Below are 17,592 nucleotides of genomic sequence, written 5' to 3'. Positions count from 1 at the left end.
CTTATCCTGGACTTGCTCCTGGACTTGCTGGTAACAATTGATGTGTTTGCAAGTAGGCACATAGTCCAGGCAAGGTCCAGGCAAGCTCAGAAGTTGGTCAGAGGCCTGCTGCCCTACTTCTGAAGTCTGAACAAGACTACCTCTATTTTAATTTTCCTAACAAAGATGAGACCTGGAAGATAGGTGCATTAGGGTTTTAAAGAAACAAAACTGCTAGGACATGGGTATTGGAGGATATTTATTATGAGGATTGGCTCATGCAGTTATGAAGGCTGAGAAGGCCCGTGATCTGCTCTCTGTAAGCCAGACCTAGGAAAGCAGGTGGGGTAATTCAGCCTGAGACTGAAGGACTGAGAACCAGCGGGGCTGAGGGCAAGAGAAAACCAGGGTCCCAGCTCAAGTAATCTGACTGGAAGGGTCAAATTCTTCCTTTCTCTGCCTTTTCCTTTTACTCAGGCGCTCAATTTATTGTTTGATCCCTCCCCCTCATTAGGGAGGGTGAACTGCTTTACTGAGTCTACCAATTCCAATGCTAATTTCATCCAGAAACACTTTCACAGATGGACTCGGAAATAATGTTTAACCAAATTTCTGGGTACCCTAGGATCCAGTGAAGTTGACAGATAAAATTGACCATTACAGTAGGTTAGATTAAAGAGTTGCATTGAAGAACCTTGAAGAGTTTTGCAAATGCTGTGCATTCAATATATTCTGTGTTTGTAGGTGAAACATGGATTAAAAAAAAGAGATTAGTGGTTGAGAAACCTGTTAAACTATTGTCATCTTTAGGCTTAGGCTACAACCTGAATTCACAAAGTGCTAATCAAGTTGAAAAGGATGGAATCTGTTTAGGATACATTTTGAAGACTGAATAGACAAAATTTGGTAATAGAATATTTTTAATGAAGAGAAAGAAATTAGATGACTACTGTTTGCTGCCTAGAGATGATAGTGATGTCATTAATTTGGATCAGTAGAAGGCTGAAAATCTGGTTTGAAGACAATAATAACTTGAATTAGAAACATGTTGCATTCAAAGTGCTTGCCAGTATTCAGCAGGAAGTTGGAAAGTTCAAGAACTGTAGAGAGAGGGGTTGGAGATGTAGATTTAAAACTTTTTAACAGAGAAGTGAGATGAGACTTAATAGAATGTTGCAAATGGTAGAAACTAAAGAGGTACAAGAAAGAAGAGGAGTCAACAAGGAAATCTGAGAACTGCAGAGAGAGTTAGAAGAGCGAAAAGACTGCATCCTGGATGTCAGTGGAGAAGAATGTGTAGTTCAGGGGCTGATCAGTGGCATCCCATTCTAGGCAGGGCCTGGAAGAGAGTGAGACTGTACCATTGTTTTAGCGACAAGGATTTTCCTCCCTCAGAATACTGAAAGCCTTATTTCATTGTAGAGGTGAGGACAGAAGTCATATTCCAAGGGGGATTACAGAGTATGTCATGGGGAAATAGAGCTTATGAGTCTTGAACATATTTTCAAACTTTGGCAGAGATAAGAGTGAGAGAAATGGAATGGTAGCTAGTAGCTTGAAGTGTGCAGAATGAGAGCAGGGCCAGTCCCTTAATTTGGATGTATTCTGTTGGGGAGGCTACGGTGAGAGAAAAATGAGTATGATGAAGTTCTAGAGTAGATAGATAAAAATTGGATGAAGAACACATTAAGAACATGGATGAATTGGATGAAGAACATTAAGGAGGATGGGTTTTAAACCTGTAGGGACATTTCTTCCTCTCATACAGGATGAGAGGATAGGATAGATGAAATCATAAGACAGCTTTGTCAGTGAGAAAGGAAAGTGAGTCCATATAGGTGAGAATTGGGAATTGAAGGTATTGACTATGAATGAGAGAGTTAAGGGTTAGGTTGATACTTCCACTTCCAATTATAGCATAGAAAGTAATTTGAAACCGATCTTCTAAGAACAACTAGAAAAGTTCACTACCACCCTCCCTTCCTCAGCAAAGAAAAAACAAAACAAAACTGAAAGGTATTTGAAAGGTCATAAGAATGAATATCTAGGAGAGAATAAAAGCTTAGGGAGATAAGTCTAGTGTTTTGGATTGTTTACGTCCTACAGATGTTTACTAATTTTTTGGAGGGATCAACTGAAAGATTTAGAAGCTGAGAATCTGAGTGCATATGATAATCCTTTAGGGCCAGAGTGATAAGGATTAAAATTTAGGCCCTGCTCATGTGGGAATCTGCCTGCTCTGCCTGCAATGCAGGAGATCCAGGTTCAGTCCCTGGGTTGGGAAGATCCCTTGGAGAAGGGAATGGCAACCCACTTCAGTATTCTTGCCTGGGAAATCCCGGACAGAGGAGCCTGGAGGGCTGCAATCCATGGGATTGCGAAGAGTTGGACCCGATGTGTGACTGACTTTCACTTTCACTTTTTCACTTTCAGACTTGAAAACATGATGACTGAAATTAGGAATTTGATGGGGCTTCCCAGGTGGCGCTCAGTCGGTCAGTTGAGTCGCTCAGTCATGTCCGACTCTTTGCGACCCCATGGACCGCAGCACGCCAGGCTTCCCTGTCCATCATCAACTCCCGGAGCTTACTCACTCTCATGTCCATTGAGTCAGTGATGCCATCCGACCATTTCATCGTCTCTCGTCCCCTTCTCCTCCTGCCTTCAGGCTTTCACAGCATCAGGGTCTTTTCCAATGAGTCAGTTCTTTGCATCAGGTGGCCAAAGTATTGGATTTTCAGCTTCAGCATCAGTCCTTCCAATGAATATTCAGGACTGATTTCCTTTAGGATGGACTGGTTGGATCTCCTTGCAGTCCAAGGAGCTCTCAAGAGTTCTCCAACACCAAAAAAGCATCAGTTATTTGGCACTCAGCATTCTTTCTAGTCCAACTCTCACATCCATACATGACTACTGAAAAAACCATAGCTTTGATTAGACGGACCTTTTTTGGCAAAGCAATGTCTCTGCTTTTTAATAAGCTGTCTAGGTTGGTTGTAACTTTTCTTCCAAGGAGCAAGCGGCCTTTAATTTCATGGCTGCACTCACCACTTCACTGGCAGTGATTTTGGAGCCCCCCAAAATAAAGTCTGTCACTGTTTCCATTGTTTCTCCATCTGTTTGCCATGAAGTGATGGGACCAGATATGTGCAGACTGGGCATTTATGAAATTTGAATTTCCCCCTTGTGCCAAAAAAGGTGGAGGATGCAATGGATTTTCTTACCAGCCTGTCCAGGATGCTTCAAAGGGGAAGGGGGAGATGAGGCTTAAGGTGAGTTAGCAGTCATACATGAAAAAAATGGAGCCATATTCTTTATTACAAGTCCTGAATTTGAGTTTGTTTTCATTTTTGTTTTTTCTTCAGATTGGATCATCTTGATTGATCTGTTTTTCCATGTCTACCTATTACTTCTTCTGTTAGCTCAAATCTGTTGTTGAGTTCCTCAAGTGAAATTTTCATTTCAGTTTTTCTGTCTTTCAACTTAAAATTTACGTTGTTCTTTTTAAAAAATATTTTGTATCTCTTTATGGATTTTTTTTTTGATGAATCATTGTCATCATGCTTTCCTTTAAAGACAGCTTCTTTTAGTTCTTTGAGCATATTTATAATAGCTGCTTTGAAGTCTTTGTTGACTGAATCTAAAAATCTAGACTCACTTAGAGATAATTTTTATTGAAACTGTCCCCTGCTCCAGTCTATGGATCACACTTTTCTGTTTTTTTTTTTTTCTTTTTTGCATATCTTATAATTTTTTGTTGAAATCTGGACATTTTTGATAATATATTCTGCATTCTGATTCCTTTTCCTTTGGAGTTGGAGGTGGTTGCTCTTTTTGTTTAGTGGCTTGTGTGGGCTAATTCTGTAGAGTCTGTTTTCTCCTGTACTATGTAGCCACGCATGTGTCTGTTCAGTTCTTTCTTTCTTGTTTTTTTTTAAGCATGACTGTCTGGTAGTTGCCTCTGAGTCAGCATGTCTTAGCGGTCAGCTTATGACTAGTTAGAAGTTATGTTTTAACTCCTTGCAACAATGAGGCCCCCATCCTGTGTCAGTGGTCCTGCCGAGACTTGGGAAATGTATTCAAAATCGAGGCATTATACGACTCTGCCCTGGTTTTTGCTTTTTGTATTTGCCAGGCTCACATTCATCCAGAGATGAGCTCTCTAAGGCCCACTCATTTCTCTCCTGCGTGTTTACAGTCTTTCCTGCATACAGGAGGAAAAAGTAAATTCTTAACAAGGTACCCATTGGTTTTCTTATTGCCTGAGTCTCACTGTTAAATTTCTGGTTAGTCTACTGTTCTGTTGCTTGCCCTAACTAGTACTGTAATCTCAGATTAGCTGTGATATTGGCCTTTCCTGTTTTTTTGCACCTTGAATCACTATTATTTTTGAAAATGCCTTTGCACATGGAATTCTTCTTGTTCTGCTCTAAACAAATTTAGCTCCCTGTGCTGTGGGCTTGCTGCCTTAGTAGGACTTCCACATCAAGGAACTGGGAGTAGGTGTAGGATGGTGGGAGCTCCAGCCTAAACCACCACACATTCTCACTGTTGTTACTGAGATTCAGTAGATTTTCTTGAATAAACACTTCTCAATTTGTTGTAGCCTTTGGTTAGTATCTAGACCCTTAAAATGGTTGCTTTTGATGATTTTTGTCCATACTTATTGTTGGGGGTATATAATATTTGTCAGACTCCTCATTCAGACATCCTGGGAGATTCTTCTTCCTGCCTTCTCTCTCTCTCTTTCTCTGACTCATTTTTAAACATTTAAATTTTATTTAAATTTTAGTTCAGAATATGTTATGAATATTATGTTTAATATTTTTTTAAAAAATAGTATTAAGTAGTGTTTTAACATTACTTAACTATTTTGGTGAAAGTGGAAGTCTCTCAGTTGTGTCTGACTCTTTTCGAGTCACATGGACTATATAGCCCATGGAATTCTCCAGGCCAGAATACTGGAGTGGGTAGCCTTTCCCTTCTCCAGGGGATCTTCCCAACCCAGGGATCAAACCCAGGTCTCTTGCATTGCAGGTGGATTCTTTACTAGCTGAGCTACCAGGGAAGCCCTTAATTATTTTATGTGTTTCCTAATTATTTGTAATGTTAATTTTCTATTTTTTAAATGTGATACTTATTATAATCCTATCTCTTTTTTCTTTATTCCTTTAATTATATCCTCTTCATGTGTTTTTATGATCTCTCGCTTTCCATTGGCTCCATCTTAGCTTCTGAATAGGCTCAACCTTTTCTTTCTTTAAACCTCTCATGACTTTATCTCCTGAGTTTCTTTCCTTCACTACCCAGATTCATAAATTTCTTCTGCTCTTGCTACTCATAAGGCTGACTGAGACACAGGGGTAAGGCAGGTAAGATACCTAGGGCACAAACATTTAAGGAGGCACTTACTCTTGGAGTCCTGCAAGCATGAAGTTGGCACTTGTGGGACTTTGCCTTTATAAATTTTTTATCCTACACACCTTGCTTGCCTCTCCCTAGTCCTGGTCCTGCTACTCATATTTCTCTCTAGTATATATTCATTTTAACCTGATTTTTGTCCCAGATAGTCTTCATTTATCCAAAATTTTGAGCACTTACTCTGTATTGAACATTGGGTCTCAAGTCATCACATCTTTCACCCAAATGCTTTCTTCGTTTTCACTTTCTGAAGTCTAGTGCCTTTCCTTCCTCATTCCTACTTTTTTGTACCACGTGGCACTCTTGACCACTACTGCGTGTTCATCCTCATCCCAGCCCAACTCTTCAGAATGTGTAGCTATTTCTGTGGCAAAACACCCTCTCTAGGAGCTGGTGGGTGGTTGGGCGGTGTATCAGTGGCACGTATTCTGGAAGCTGGTGAGGATTAGAGAGTAGCTTGTGCTTTCAGGGTAGGAGCATGCAGGTCTTCTCTGGGGTGATGGGCTTCACAGTCATATCACTGGGAAGGGAAGAGTGCTTGTTTGTCCACCTTCTGCTTAGCGTCTTATATTCTCGAAATCTTTCCATCTCCTTTCAGTACTTTGAAACCCAAAGGCAGACTTTGACTCTCTGCTCTGCTCAGCTGGTCTGGCTTATTCTTGCCAACGGGGTTTCCTGGTTTTTCCCATTGTTTGCTGACTTGTTTTTAGCATGGTTTCCTGAAATGACCCTGCTTTGCTTGGTGTTCTCACTGCTTGTTCATGAAAACAAAACTCATCCAGTCAGTTAAGGAATGATTATTGGGCACCTGTTCTATCCGAGATACAATGGGAGCCAGTGGGGTTACAGTAGTGAACCCAACCAAACATTTCATATCTTCCTGAGCTAGAGAGAAAAGTTAAGTGCATATCACACCAACCGAGATATTTGTTGTGGGAAAAAAGTTACAAGGGCAGCTTGCCTGTAGACTTTTGAGTTGAGATCTCTGTACCTCCATCTCACTGGACTGGCAGTACCTCCCTTTAATTTTGAACTCTTGCCTGCATCTAGACTTGATATGAAGTACCCCATTTTCAATTCTAGCTTTTGTTTTTGAATTGTCTTTCTTCTGCTTGCAGCTTGCTCCAACCCCTCGCCCCACCCTAAGGCTCCCATTATTTGTTTTCGTACCCAGTAGTTGGTGCAAACCCTGGTCATGAACCTGTCTTCCTTTGAAAGTTATTTTCTCTCTTGTTTTCTTATCATCAGACTATATTGGTTTTTTCCTCATCATATTTTTACTAGCTTCTTTGTTACGTTTTCTACTTCTTCTTCCTCTTTGCATTTCCTAAAAGTTGCCCTAACCCAGATTTTGTCCTAGTCCGTCTTCTGTATCAGCTTACCCTTTTTTGGCAGTCTCTTCCATTCTAGAAAATTTTGGCATACCGTCTTTGTGCAAATGGCTGGCTAATTTATCTCTCTAAGTGATGCTCCAGTTTTCAAGTTTTTGAGGTGGAAGTGTGTAGTTCCATGTGTGTAGGTATAAATAGAGATATGTATTGCCACGTAGAGGGATGTAATACTTCGCGTGGTTTTCATCTCCCAGTCTTCTTACTTGGAATCTCACCCAGCTGCCACCTCCTTGCTCTCTTTCAGACACGCCTGGTTGCCAAGTGGTGCCAGGTTGGCCTGTGTAAGGTCGTGTTCACAGTCTCTTTGTTTCCACTCTGCAGCTGCTGCTCCAGTTCAGGCCTCCCTTGCCTCTCACCAGTCTGCTCTGGCTCTTTCCTGAGGTGCAGCAGCTGCCAGTCTCCCGGCTCCAGATGACTCTGCGTGCAGTGCCCGGTTAACTTTTCCTGAAACACAACTTTGATCTGTTGTTCTTCTCTCCCGCTCATTCACACTTCAGAAACTTCCCTACTGCCTTTGAAAACGGGGCTGGTTTTCTAGACCTTCCAACTTGTTTTGTTTTCCTTGCCATTGCCTCCCTTCATATAGGCTGGACTCTGTCCAAATGGAATTAAGGTTGCAAGAACCTCCCTGTGTTTTTCTGTTTGTGTGTCTGTTCTCCCCCGCCACCACCCCCCGCCCCGCCCCTTTTGCAGCAGCATGCATTTCTCACATTCTCAGCTCTTCCTTAAAATCTTTTCTGAAGTTCTCTTGGATTTCTGGACCTGGAGGTACTCTTCTTCTATCATACATACACGTACCCATACTTACCCATACTTTAAAAAAATAAAGTGCTTATCACTCCCCACCTGTATTACTTGTTATTTTAATATGATTTTTAAGTCTCCTTAACTTTTGTATCCCTTATTGTGCCTAGCATAGTACCTTGTGGAAATAGTTGTTGAATTAAGGAGTGGATTCATTTCTGAATGAAATCAGTGGGACAGTCTGGACTCCCGTATGTGCCATTCCCACTACCTTGTTGCTTATCTCAGACTGTTTTTCTCTCTTCTTGAAACTTTTTGACTTTATCTCTGACTCTCTTCATGTATCACTGAGTGGTTTGTTACTCTTGGTCTCTGTTGCTTCTTTCCTGAGTTAGTATTAATTTAGACTTAAAGAAGAATGACATCATTTTGGTGAAGGATGTGTGTGGGAAATTTAGCGGAAATGGAAGCTAGTGTTCAGAATGACATCTTGATCCATTTTATTGGAAAGCAGGCTGCCCACCCGATTTTGGACATTTGCAAGTATAGGCTTGAAGCCTGGGCCGGTGGCCAGCAGAGAGTAGATGGAGATGTCTTGATGACATGTTCAGTATCCAGGTGGAAGGCTGGAGTTGGGGGGTGCTGGCTGCAGGGCCCCACATTCCAGTCCGCTGAGCCAGGCAGCTGCCTGTATTACTTAGGAGCAGCCTCCTGAGCTTCTGGTCAGAGGACTGGTTTGAAGTGATGGCAGGTAAGAGAAGGAAAGTAGATGTCTGACTACAATATTGCATTTTTTTTTTTAAAGCTAGTGAACCATCGGTGGTTCCATGCATAGTTTTGGACATCTGGTGTGGCAGTAAGTTGGGTTATGTTGCTGAACTCTAAAGAATTGATTTATTTGATTTCACAGAGGAACATCATTTATCTAAGGTTAAATTTAGTAAATGCTGTGTCTCTTGAGCCCTAGTTCAGTACTTATTTCATGATAGCCTTTAGATTCTAGATCTTTGTACCATCTTCAAAACCATATTCCTTCCTGCTCTTGTGCATTTCACTAGCTGAACAGAACCTCAGAATTCCTTAATTTTCACCCCATTTTCCTATTTGTGGAGGTTTTAGTAGAAGTGGCTCAAGCAAGCAGACTGTGATACCCATGAGGTTGAACGTCTTGAAAAGCAGCTCAGGACAGATGATGTGCTTGACTAACTGCCGACCAGAAAGTGACACCAGGATCTGGGGTGGGGAAACCACGTTGCCTTTGCCATCCAAGTTCTAAATTTCCTAGAGCACAGAGGAGGCTTCAGGTTAACTATTCTTCGGTCACCTGTCTCTTTTTGGTTTCAGCTAGTGACACCTGAGCTGCTCAAGGCGGGAAGAATTCAGAGCATTGGAGGCCCTGCAGAATCTGGAGAGAAGAGGTGACCTTGGAACCAGTAATGAGCCATCCTGACTACCGGCTGAACCTGAGGCCCCTGGGGACCCCCAGAGGTAGCAAATGGAAAATGGAGTCTACTCTAGCAACTGAAAATAAAACTGGAATGGAGGCACAGGGCGAGTCTCAGGACTAAAAGTTAGTTAGGTTAAATCGCTCAGTCGTGTCCGACTTTTTGTGACCCTGTGGACTGTAGCCCACCAGGCTCCTCCGTCCATGGGATTCTCCAGGCAAGAATACTGGAGTGGGTTGCCATTTCCTTCTCCAGGGGATCTTCCCAACCCGGGGATCGAATCCAGGTCTCCCAGATTGCAGGCAGACGCTTTAACCTCTGAGCCACCAGGGAAGCCCCTTAGGACTAAAGAGGGACTGTAATTCTTTTGGTGACCTCTTAAATATTCTCCTGTAGGTTATTTACTTTAGAATTGTGTGGTTTCTTGTTGTCTTAATTTATTGTTATATTGAGTACAGCTGTTTAATTTCCTCTAGAAAAGTGATGATCTTTTAGTAATTCCTATTTTTTTAAAAGTTTGTGTCTATAAACAGCAAAGCATACTAAACCCATTACTTGTGTTCTGTTCCATGTATATTGTGGTGCTGATTTAAAATTCAGGTCTCATCTGTGTACATTTTATTCATGTTTTCTTACCCACTTTTCTTTTTTATGACTATTTAAAATCATTATCAGGGGATTTTGTTCTTTTTTGGTCTTTAATTTTTTTTTAAAAAAGGTAAAATATCTCCAGTTTTAAAAATACAGAGATGTTTGAGGAAAAAGTTGATTGCTGCCTCATGTTTCTAGGTGTGTCCTCTTTGGTTGGCCCACATGGTGTTGGTGCTTCGCCAGGTGACAAAAAGTCAAAGAACAAGACCACACGAGGGAAGAAAAAGAGCATATTTGAAACCTACATGTCCAAGGAGGATGTTTCAGAAGGCCTGAAGAGAGGAACACTTATCCAGGTGCTTAAAATATACTAGAAGGCTATTCCTTGAATATATGGAATCAGAAGTAATCAATTATTCATGAAACTGTTTATTTTTCTGTGCTGTGTGCATGAAAGAAATGATGCCATCACAGGCTCAGGGCTTTCCACTTCTTGGACCTCCAGAGCAACTAGAGGTGAGAAGTACCACAAGATCGTCACAGAGTGCTGAGATTTGAGAGGAGGGAGCCATGACTTCCTGTAAGGTTTGTCTAGGAGTGCTTTATTGGAAGGGGTATATTAGAGCCAGGCTGTGGATTGCTGCAGTTAAGTGAAGAGAAGGAGCTTCTCTTGGGGACCAGTGTGAGCTCCTAAGAGAGAAGTGGGATATAGGGTGTGACTAAGACACATTGGTAGGTCAGTTTGCCTGGAGCAAATGGACGCTGACTATAGAGAATAAGGTCGAAAAGGAAACAGTAAACAGCAGCAGATAATATTTGTTGAGAGCTTTATAGTTTGCTAAATATTTTACGAGCTAGTTCAGCAGTTTGGCTCAGCAAATGTTGGAGTATCCACTGTGAGCCAGGAGCTGTTTATATAGTAGCATGCCACATGGGTGCTTCCAAGATGAAGGTGGGTGAGGCTGCCTTTCCGTACGTTAAGCCTGTGGCCCCATCGTGGAGCAGACATTTTTGTGGACAGATGATTTGAAGATAAAGGGTAAGTGCTCAGGTAACAGTATGACCAGGGTGTATGGGAGAATGTTGGGGGAAACCGGGGAACTGTAGGAGGTGACCCCTGCACCTGAATAGTGAAGGGTGACTGTATTAAATGAGTGATGTGTGTGTGGGAGGGAGATAAGGAGAGGGCGTGACACTAATGAAGACAGAAACTGTGAAACAGTATGGAGTGGGATAGCTCAGGTCTTTTTAAGTGTGATATCTGAGACAGTAGTCGGTAATGAGATGAACAGGGAGGCGAGGCCACATATCCTTTGAATTAAGTCTGTTTTATATAATTCTTAGGTTAGTATACAAACATTGCCATGTGTTACTTGGCTCACTTGAAGATGTTGACTGTGTTCCATTTTCTCCCATTTTGAGTGCTCGGCTTCTCTATTTGTATTTGGGGCTGGAGATCCAGCCAATTAACAGATACTCTCATCTTCTTTTCCTTTTTTATCACCTTTTGTATTTACCTATGGTCCAGTACATATGCTTAATATAGACTTTGAATGAAAAATTATTTTTAACAAATTAGTTGCTCTTTATGATTTCAGAGGTACCATTGGTGTGTTTTTTTTTTCTTTTTTTTTTAAAGCATCCCTTGGTTTCTTTGATAAGGCCTCTGAGGAAAGTTAAAGCTTTAGCTGGACATTTATTCATTCATTAATCCATTTATTTGCTGTTTATCGTTCAGTGCACACACTGCACTCTGTTCCTCTGCAAGTGTCTTGGCCCTCGTCTTGTTCCATGTATGAGGACCTGTTGTGCTTTTCCCAGTCTTATCTCCTGCCCTTCTCTTCCAGGTACGCTCTGCTCCATTCACTCTGATCTTCGAAACGTCCCCAATAAAAACTCTGCTGTTTGATTGCTCTGTGACTCTGTACATGCTGTTCCTGATGCTGGGAATGCTCTCTCCCACTATCTTGATGTAATCATGCTTGACGTTACCTAAATGTTACCCCCTTTGTGAAGCTTCACTTAATTCTCCAACCAGAATTGGTCATTACCACTTTTCCTGAAGCCAACCTTTTTGTTTACCCTTTATTCTAAACTTATTATCATTTCTTGGCATTTGAGTTTCCTCACACAGATTGTTCACTTCCCTGTGGTCAGGGTCATGTCTTATTCCCACAGATTGGCCCAATGACTGGCGTTTGATTGATGCTTAAATACATTTATATCTAATGAATATTTATTTACTGATTGAATAAAGGATCAAGGTACTGTCTTGGAAGAAGAGTGAGCGGACCCTCAGTTGTTATGACTTGGAGGAAAAATTGTTATAAAATCTATAGAGATAGACTGAGGGAAATATTCTGCAGTGGTATTATTTTTGCTCCCTTGTATTAATTTTTGCTTTTGAAACAACTCTTTGCTAGTATTAAAACAAAAAGCTGATCAATATAACAACTCTGGTTCCCAGGAGTTTGTAAGTGATTCCTCCTGGCCTGTGACATCATGGGACTCTGCAGCCAGAGTATCCCCCCCCACAAATGAGAGCAGTTGTTCTCTGCAGATGGGAAAGGAATGGGTTCCAGATATGAGGTCACCTTGTGAAATATACAACACTGTAAATAAGGGTTTCATAGGCAGAGAAACAGTCCATCTGTGCAGGCCCTGATGGGTAAGGTAAAAAGCTAGTCAAGGAAAGATATTTGAATGCTGTCAAATCTTAATGCTACATCTTAATTAGATGTAAGCGTTCATTAACTTTTGTACGCAGACTTAAGTATATTATGACATCCTTTGTCTTTTCCCCATCTAAAGAAAATTTTATTGAAAGACAGAGATATTTTTAAATAGGAGTAGAATAATTATTTTATTTTCAGTGCTTTGACCAATAATTTGACGTTTCATTGTTGTTTTGTCATGCGTGGTGAAGAGAAGTCCATAGTGACCAAAGAAATCTCTTTCCTTTGTTTGAACTGACTGGCAACAACACATGGTCATGTACATATAGTTTTGAAATTTTTTTTTGGAAAATGAGTTTTTGTGTTGAAGAACATATGTCCTTTTTCTCTCCATAGGTACAGTATTGGGAAGTTATTATGGGAGGTATTGGGGAAAATGAGAGTCTGGGGTAGAGAGGCCTGGAAGGAGTTCAGGTTTGGGGTGATGACCAAAGTGACGTGGGTAAAGATGGTAAAATTGTTTTGTTTCATATTCCTAGGTGGTTCTTTGGCAAAAGATGGTTCAGGCTGAGCCCCCAGAGCTGCCTGAGGCATGAAGTCAAGTTTCTCCTAAGCTAAAATGTTGGTGTAAAATTGTTATTGGACCCTGAAAGAAATCCTTGTCCAGGAAGACAGGACAGGATGTCCTGTATCTTGGACATTCACCATTTATTAAGAGGGAAAATCAGCTAGAGAACATTTAGATATGAGTTAAAGAGAAGAATAGTGGGTTATCGTGGACTGCCCAGTCATTTAGAAGGAACAGATGATATTCATGACATTTAATACTGGCGTGGTGGGAGAACTTCAACCCTGCAGACATGAATTAATAAGCTTCAACAAGTGTTTCTTGACTACCTGCTAAGTGCCAAGCATATACCAGTGAGCAAGATAGGCAGAAACAACTGAAGCAATAAAGAGAAAATCACAGTCTGTGTTGTGTGCTTATAAGAAAGCAAGAATAGTGAGTGAGAATAACTGTGGGGTGCCACTCTACATAGGGAGGTGAGGCCTCTTTGAGGAGGTGATTTGAGTTGAGATCTGAAGGGTGAGATTGAACCAGACATTTGGAGAACTAGGAAAAGAACATTATAGGCAGTGATATCAGCTAGTAGAAGGATGGCAAGTGGTTATTGTGAAAACTGATAAACATCTTTTATTATTGTGATTATGTAACTGTTACTCACTTAACACCATTGTATCATGATTGGTCAACAGAAAAAATAATAGAACTCTATATCACCAAAACTGCCATTTAATAGAAAAACCTGTAATCTCTTTAAAAAATCCAGATGCATGTCAGAATTATCTTGGAAGTTTTTGAAAAGTACAAATGTGCAGATATTGCTTTGTTTTCACTAGAGCTCCAGATATGTTTCTTATGAGCAGCCATGTTAAAAACAACTGGACTATATGATGATCTTTTACTTTTATCAGTTTGTTTCACCTTTTCTATTTCATATTCAGTGCTCCTATTTCATTTAGTTTGTTTTCCAGTTTCTCTATCTCTTCATTTTTTTTGGATCTTCTTTCTTAAGACTTTATCAGGTTTAATACAAAAGCTTTTATATAGCTTATATATATATAAATAATATGTATACTATATATATTTTAGAAAACTTAATCAATTTTTGCCTAACTGAAAAAATTATGACATTTCGATTCTGTTTATTTGACTTAGTATGAATAGAATGTTAGATTTCTAATTAAAACAAAAGGATATGCAACAAGCAACAAAGGTTTATAGCATAGGGGATGATAGTCAATATCTTGTAATAACCTATAAAGGAAAATAATTTCAAAAATAGTACATGCGCATATGTATAACTGAATCACCTTGCTGTGCACTTGAAACATTGTAAGTCAACTATACATCATTAAAATGTATGTTAAATTAAAAAGATGAACCTATACAAGGGAACAAATTGGAAAATAGAAACAAACCTAATCTTGAGCTGTCATTTTATACCTCACTTGAAGCCACATAACCTTGGATTTTTTAAACACATAAATCAATAAATGCCTTTATTCTTTTTTTTAAAAAAAAGAATGGCAAGCGGAAAAAGGCCTAGTATTTTTGAGGACTGAGAAGAAGGCCTGTTGAATATACTGAGCAAAGGGAATTATGTTGGGAATGAATGGGAGAGTTAGGCGGCTGCCAGTCCGTGTAGGTTCTCTAGGCTGTGTTGGAGGGTTGGATTTTATTTAAAGAACTGATGGGGAGTCATGGAAGAGTAATAAGCAGGGGAAGGACATGGTCTATTTTATGCTTTTAAAACAACTCTCTGGCAGTTGTGAGATGAATAGAGTAGAAGCTGAGAGACCACGAAAAAGGCATTCACTCCAAGTGAAGTTGCTCAGTCGTGTCTGACTCTTTGCGACCCCATGGACTATAGCCTACCAGGTTCCTCCGTCCATGGGATTTTCCGGGCAAGAATACTGGAGTGGGTTGCCATTTTCTTCTCCAGGAAATCTTCCCGACCCAGGGATTGACCCTGAGTCTCCCACATTGTAGGCAGACGCTTTACCATCTGAGCCATCAGGGAAGTCTTCACTCTAAACCAAGCAAGAAAATACGATGATGTGGACATGGGTGGTGGCAGTGAAGTCAGAGAGAAGTGTGTGGATGTGGAGCTAGTGCTGGCATGACATGCTGATGGGTGAATTGTGGAGGGCAAGGCAAAGGGGGTCATAGTGGATGACTCCTCAGTGTTTGAGTTGAGCCGCTGGATGGATGATGATGCCATTAACCAAAATAGGGTAGACTGCGGGTTGGAATGTGGTACTGGTTTTTTGGGAGAAGGGAACAGATGGCACAAATGAATGAAGAGGGGTTTGGTGGTGATTATGGCAAATGGAGAGGAAGTCTGCCGCAGTTAAGACCAAGGACTCTAGAACCAGACTGCTTGGGCTTAAATGTCATGTTCAAGTGGGCACCTCTCAGTTCAGTTCAGTCACTCAGTCGTGTCCCACTCATTGCGACCCCTTGAATTTTAGCACGCCAGGCTTCCCTGTCCTTCACCAACTCCCAGAGCTTGCTCAAACTCATGTCCGTAGAGTCGGTGATGCCATCCAACCATCTCATCCTTTGTCATCCCCTTCTCCTCCTGCCTTCAGTCTTTTCCAGGATCAGTGTCTTTTCCAATGAGTCAGTTCTTCACATCAGGTGGCCAAAGTATTGGAGCTTCAGCACCAGTCCTTCCAATGTAAATTCAGAGTTGATTTCCATTAGGATTGACTGGTTTGATCTCTTTGCAGTCTGAGGGACTCTCAAGAGTCTTCTCCAACACCACAGTTCAAAAGCATTAATTCTTCAGCGCTCACCTTTCTTTATGGCCCAACTCTTACATCCATACATGACTACTGGAAAAACCATAGCTTTGACTAGATGGACCTTTGTTGGCAAAGTAATGTCTCTGCTTTTTAATATGCTGTCTAGGCTGGTCATAGCTTTTCTTTCAAGGAGTAAACACCTTTTAATTTCTTGGCTGCAGTCACCATCTGCAGTGATTTTGGAACCCCGTACCCCGCAAAGAAAGTCTCTCACTGTCTCAATTGTTTCCCCATCTGTTTGCCATGAAGTGATGGGACCAGATGCCATGATCTTAGTTTCCTGGGGCACATCTCAGTGCCTCCATTTCTCATTTTATAAAAAGAGGGTAATGGTGCCTACCTCATAGGGTTGTTTTGAGGGTTAAATTAGTTGATAGACATAAAGCCCTTAAAACAGTGTGTGACGTGTAATAAGCCAGTATAAGTGTTATTCGCGATTGTTTTTATTGCTGTAAGAGAAGCATCTGTTATTCAACTCAGGTGGTTGCTTCCATGTGGCTGATTTTTTCATGAAAATCTGGAAATACATATTTATGTGTGAAATTCCTCAGTTTTAAGCATTTTCAAACACCCTGTAAGCCAAATAAAACATGTTTGTGATTGCCAAATTAGGCTCATTAGCCCAGCTATATGGTATTTTTCTACAGTAATGTTCAGCTCCTTGGTTGTAGACATGGAGACTCAGGCAGGTAGTTGGAGTCAACTGTGAGTGAGGTTTCATTAGTTGAATATAAGAAGAAGGAGGATCCTTGGCTCAGGGTCTGTAGGGGTGATAGGTAATGACAGGCCATGGCAACTCGGTAGCCGAGGAAGGAAATAAACATGGTGAGGGGAAGAGAGTGAGCTAAGAGGCAGAACATTAGTAAATCAGGGATCCGACCAGAAGGTTGAAGACAACAGCACCAAGGAGCTGGAGCAGGAGCCAATGAATGAACTTCTAAGGATTCTGGGGATCTTGAGAGAGACTGGGCAGAAAAAAGATACTTTTAAAGTTGCAGTAGGGAAGCAAGGGGGGATACTTTTTTACTCTGGTCCTTGAGCTGTATGGGATAGGAGAGAAAAGCGGCTCCCTCTGAGAGGACTTGAAGGGAAGTGATCACATCAGGTTTCCATGGAGGCCGGGAGACACCAGTGCCTTTATCGAAGAGATGGAGGATGTAGGAGCCACACGTCCCAGGCCTAGGAGAGGGTTTGGGGGGAAATGAGGGGTGAGGGTGTGGGGCAAATTAGGTGATGGTCATAAAAAGGTGGAAATGGAAGTCCTGGACTTACGTAGGCGGTGAGTAAGACAAGGCATCTGCTAGACATCTCTTTCAGTTACAAGGCCATTTCTTGACATGCTTTGCTGACAGTGTCTTCTGTCAGACTGTGGGGATGACTGTGGTCCTCTGTGGACTCTGCTAGAGATTCTTCTTTCTTAGTGTGGTCACTCACAGGGTGTTATGTTCCTGAGGTGCAGTTCGTAAATTCTGCTCCAGTCAAATTGCAAATGCTTTTCTTGAAACAGGCTTCTGTCCCTCCTTGTACACTTTTATGTATCAGGAAGTTTGGGATAGACAATCAAGAATAGAATCTTGGGACTTCCCTGGTGGTCCAGTGACTAGGACTCCGAGGTCCCAGTGCAGAGGGGCCTGGGTTCGATCCCTGGCTGGGAAACTGGATCCCACATGCCACAACTAAAGATCCTGTGTGCCGCAACTAAGATCCAGCACAACCAAATAACAAACACTTTAAACAAAGAATAAAATCTTTTAGGTCCTTATAATATTTGTTCTTTTAAATAGAGCTGAGATATTTTATAATAACTGTTAATGGAATATATAACCTTTAACAATTGTAGATCACTACTGTTGTACACCTGTAACTTATACAATGTTGCACATCAACTATATCTCAATTAAAAAAAAAATCACAGACACACAAAATTGGGCCAAGATACAGACCTGAGCGAACCTATTTCTTTCCCCTGAACCC

At 41.2% G+C, this 17,592-nt stretch overlaps 1 protein-coding gene across 5 annotated transcripts in view; it reads left to right on the top strand.

The window, feature by feature from the left end:
- The window catches only part of DIS3L2 (DIS3 like 3'-5' exoribonuclease 2), a 353,242-nt gene that overhangs the window by 41,343 nt on the left and 294,307 nt on the right, over window positions 1-17,592 (top strand). For all 5 annotated transcript variants that reach the window (XM_043909686.1, XM_043909689.1, XM_043909687.1 and 2 more), the window contains exons 2-3: window positions 8,880-9,023; window positions 9,770-9,927. In XM_043909686.1, the coding sequence (XP_043765621.1) occupies window positions 8,972-9,023; window positions 9,770-9,927 (210 nt within the window). In that variant the 5' untranslated portion in view covers window positions 8,880-8,971. The remainder of the gene's footprint in view (window positions 1-8,879; window positions 9,024-9,769; window positions 9,928-17,592) is intronic.

This window comes from Cervus elaphus, chromosome 8 (assembly GCF_910594005.1).
Source record: "Cervus elaphus chromosome 8, mCerEla1.1, whole genome shotgun sequence".
NCBI classification, from domain to species: Eukaryota; Metazoa; Chordata; class Mammalia; order Artiodactyla; family Cervidae; genus Cervus; species Cervus elaphus.
This window is presented reverse-complemented; position numbering and strand designations above follow the sequence as displayed.